We start from the raw sequence: 3,047 nt of genomic DNA, 5'->3' as shown, positions 1-3,047 counted from the left end.
GGGAGCCAAGGGCGCGAGCCGGCAGAAGCAGGCTCCAGGAGAGTCATGGGCACGAGAGTGCGGGACCGGCTAAGAGAGAGCCACTGGCGCGAGGAGCGCAGACAAAGGCCCCAGTGAGAGGCAGGAGGGGCAAGAGCGTGGGAAGCATGTGGCCTAGGCCCCTGGGGTGGGGGCAGCCGGTAAGAGTGAAGCCCGGGGAGGGCTAGCAGAAGCTGGGAGATGCAAGAACGTCAAGAACAGCTGCGAGGCTTGGGGCATGCTAAAGGGGAGGTAGGAGGCACGCATAGCCCATAAGGCTGGGGGTGCACCAAGTCACCCTAAGATCACAGGAGATCATAGGCAGCCTCCCAGATTACCTTAAATAAGAACAAAGACGTGGTGGGCGAGAATCCAAGGGTGCTAGATCTCCTAATTGCCACGGAAAGGGGGCGCTAGCGGGATCACGGCCGCTCGCAGGCCCCACTCCGTGACAATTACCTTGCAGGAGTTGGCCAAAAGTATGATTTACCTGTTTTCTGCCCTGTACATATGTCATTTTTATATTTGGTTACTCAGGAACCAAACAAGTTTTACTATTTAATATTTTATAATCTTTCATCAAAAGCCAATAATTCCATGAGAAAAAAAAACTTAGACTATCCAAAATAAATTGTTAGCTCTGCATTTAAGTCCAAAATTAAAAGGATTAGGCCAGAAAAGATCATTCCTTTCTTGTACAATCTATTGCTTACAATCAGAGCCTCTTTAAAGGTCAGACTTTAATCGTATTACTACAATAGAACTTAAATTTTTTAAAAATCTTATTTTCTTTGCAGATCACTTTATACTTATTCAGAAGTACCAATTCAGTCTGTACCCTATCTTTCCTGAAGGAGTAGGCAAACCTAAAACAACAGATCAATTCATCAAAGGTGATCTATAGGATATTATCTTTTTTTTAATGAAGCAGCAGTTTGTTACAAGTTCCCTTTAGATCAGAACTTTTCAAATCCTGATTTTTATGAGAAACAGAAAGATAAGTGTTGATATCATCCCAGTTAAAACAATGGTCCAAATCATCAGTTGGTGTCACCTCATCAACCTTGCCAGATTGTCTTCCTGCATTTTATACAGAGCCCTACTCAATTTTAAGATCTGCCAGAATTGATGGGGGGAAGGGACTGAAAAGCATGTCTATAAATGGCCCCAAGCCGACTTTGGGATCCTGTATAGTGTGGCTCCTCAGTCCATAAATGCTTCCATAATTTAGTATGCCCTGGTGAGGTTTCTGAATAAGACTGGAGAATGGATACTTAATTGGGCACATCTACATTAAAGCGTCACAAAACATTAAAGCATCACCAGAAATGTGCTCTTTAGCTAATGGGCATTAAAATAAGCTAATGTGCTTTTTGCTAGTACCTCACAATGAAGGGTGCCTGTAGACGTGCTAGGAGGCTGCACCAATACATTGTAATTACAGTGCCTCGGAGCAGACTCAATTAACTGAGCCTGCTGGAGCGTGCTCCAGCAGACTCCCGCATATTCTGTATCGGTGTCCCTGAGCATCATAATGGCAGTGGGGGGGCACTTGGACTAAAGCTTGTTGAACGAGCTTAAGTTCAAGTGCCCCCACTTAAGTTCAAGTGCCTGGAGGTACTAAATTTAGTGTGCATTACCTAAAGCACATTAATGAACGTCTACATGCACCCACTGAGACACAAAAGTCAGTGGGCTTTTAAAGTAATTTTACTTTGTGTAAATTTGAACATAAGATAAGGGTCCTTGGTGTATAATGCAGCTTACCTACCATATCTACCTAGATCCAAGACAACCCTGAATTTAAGACCCACATAATTAGATTCTATACATGGAAAATGCATACATTTGTTATAATTTTGTAAGTATAGAATCTAATTACTGGAGTCTTATCTTAAATTTGTCCCCCCCATCACTGTAGTGGGGAGAGCAATGGTGGGGCTGGTGATAAGGGGCAGGTGGTGGTGGTCAAGTGATGGAAGGGTTAAGCAGCTTGACCCCTACCACCTGTCCCCCTTACTATTTACCTCTTTTCCCCATCTCCCCTTTCCGCAGCCTCTGTCTCCCTGCCTACCCTCCAGAGGCTGTGGGAGGGGAGGAGATGGGAGCCCAAGGCTGAAGGGTGGAGCAGGCACAGAGAGGGCAGAGACTGCTGGGGGCAAGTGGGGAGTACAGATCAAGGCTGGAGCTTGAGCCACATAGCTGCCTGCCCCCTCTTGTATTTGAAACCAAGACGAGGGGCTTTTTTCCCCTAGTTAAATTGGGGGAGGGGAAAACTTTATCCTGGATTAGAGTAAATACAGTAACTGTGTTACCTTCAGCTTAAGTGTATTTAACTTATTAAATCCTTTGTTTCTAGTCTGTACATATACTCATCATTCAGCAAGACATTTTATTTATGACATTTTTAATTGTATGGAAGTTGGAGCTAATGGCTAGAGAAATACTTCAAAATGTTTGAGACTAATACTATCTATTTTCAGATGAGGGTGAAAAACAGAACAATGTGGGGCTCTATATGATTCTACCAATAGTTATTTTATCCTCGGTTTTATTGCTTGGCATGCTGCTGATTTCGCACCAAAGGTATACAATTTATTTTCATAAAAAAAATTCTGAATGTCCTTATCACATGATACTACACCTACAGAATTCTTTCTGTCTAGTTAAGGACTTGTGTTTGATTGTCTCTCCCAACCCCCAAAATAGCTATATGGATGTGCTTTCTGTGAGAGATGAAATACTGTATTGCTTGAACATGGCACTAGAAAATGAAAATTCCTGAGCATGTACATTTGCTACTTTTGAGTTAAGCCGTTACTCTCTCCATTTGAATCTATGCAATGGGGATGCTTTCCTAAAGTGATTTGGGGTTAGTAAAGTGCTCATTGTCAAATTTTGTTACAATATCCTATAATTGTCTTTATTAAGAGTCTGCAATAACACCTATAGAAATATTTATAGTATAAATAAATACATAGTATAAATGCTGTATAATAGTTTCATAGTTTCTAGGGTCGGAAGGGACC

General features: G+C 42.3%; 1 protein-coding gene across 4 annotated transcripts in view; it reads left to right on the top strand.

Moving 5' to 3' along the window:
• Nucleotides 1-3,047, top strand: part of LEPR (leptin receptor) — a 73,445-nt gene that overhangs the window by 55,674 nt on the left and 14,724 nt on the right. For all 4 annotated transcript variants that reach the window (XR_002099626.1, XM_019528438.1, XM_019528437.1 and 1 more), the window contains exons 15-16: nucleotides 816-911; nucleotides 2,502-2,604. Coding sequence is in view for 3 of the 4 variants with exons in the window: in XM_019528438.1 (XP_019383983.1) it covers nucleotides 816-911; nucleotides 2,502-2,604 (199 nt within the window). In the remaining variant the exon portion in view is untranslated. The remainder of the gene's footprint in view (nucleotides 1-815; nucleotides 912-2,501; nucleotides 2,605-3,047) is intronic.

This window comes from Gavialis gangeticus, unplaced genomic scaffold, assembly GCF_001723915.1.
Source record: "Gavialis gangeticus isolate Ggan-Ray unplaced genomic scaffold, GavGan_comp1, whole genome shotgun sequence".
In the NCBI taxonomy this organism is placed as follows: domain Eukaryota; kingdom Metazoa; phylum Chordata; order Crocodylia; family Gavialidae; genus Gavialis; species Gavialis gangeticus.
Note: the sequence above shows the minus strand (reverse complement) of the source record. Positions and strands in the feature narration are given on the sequence as shown.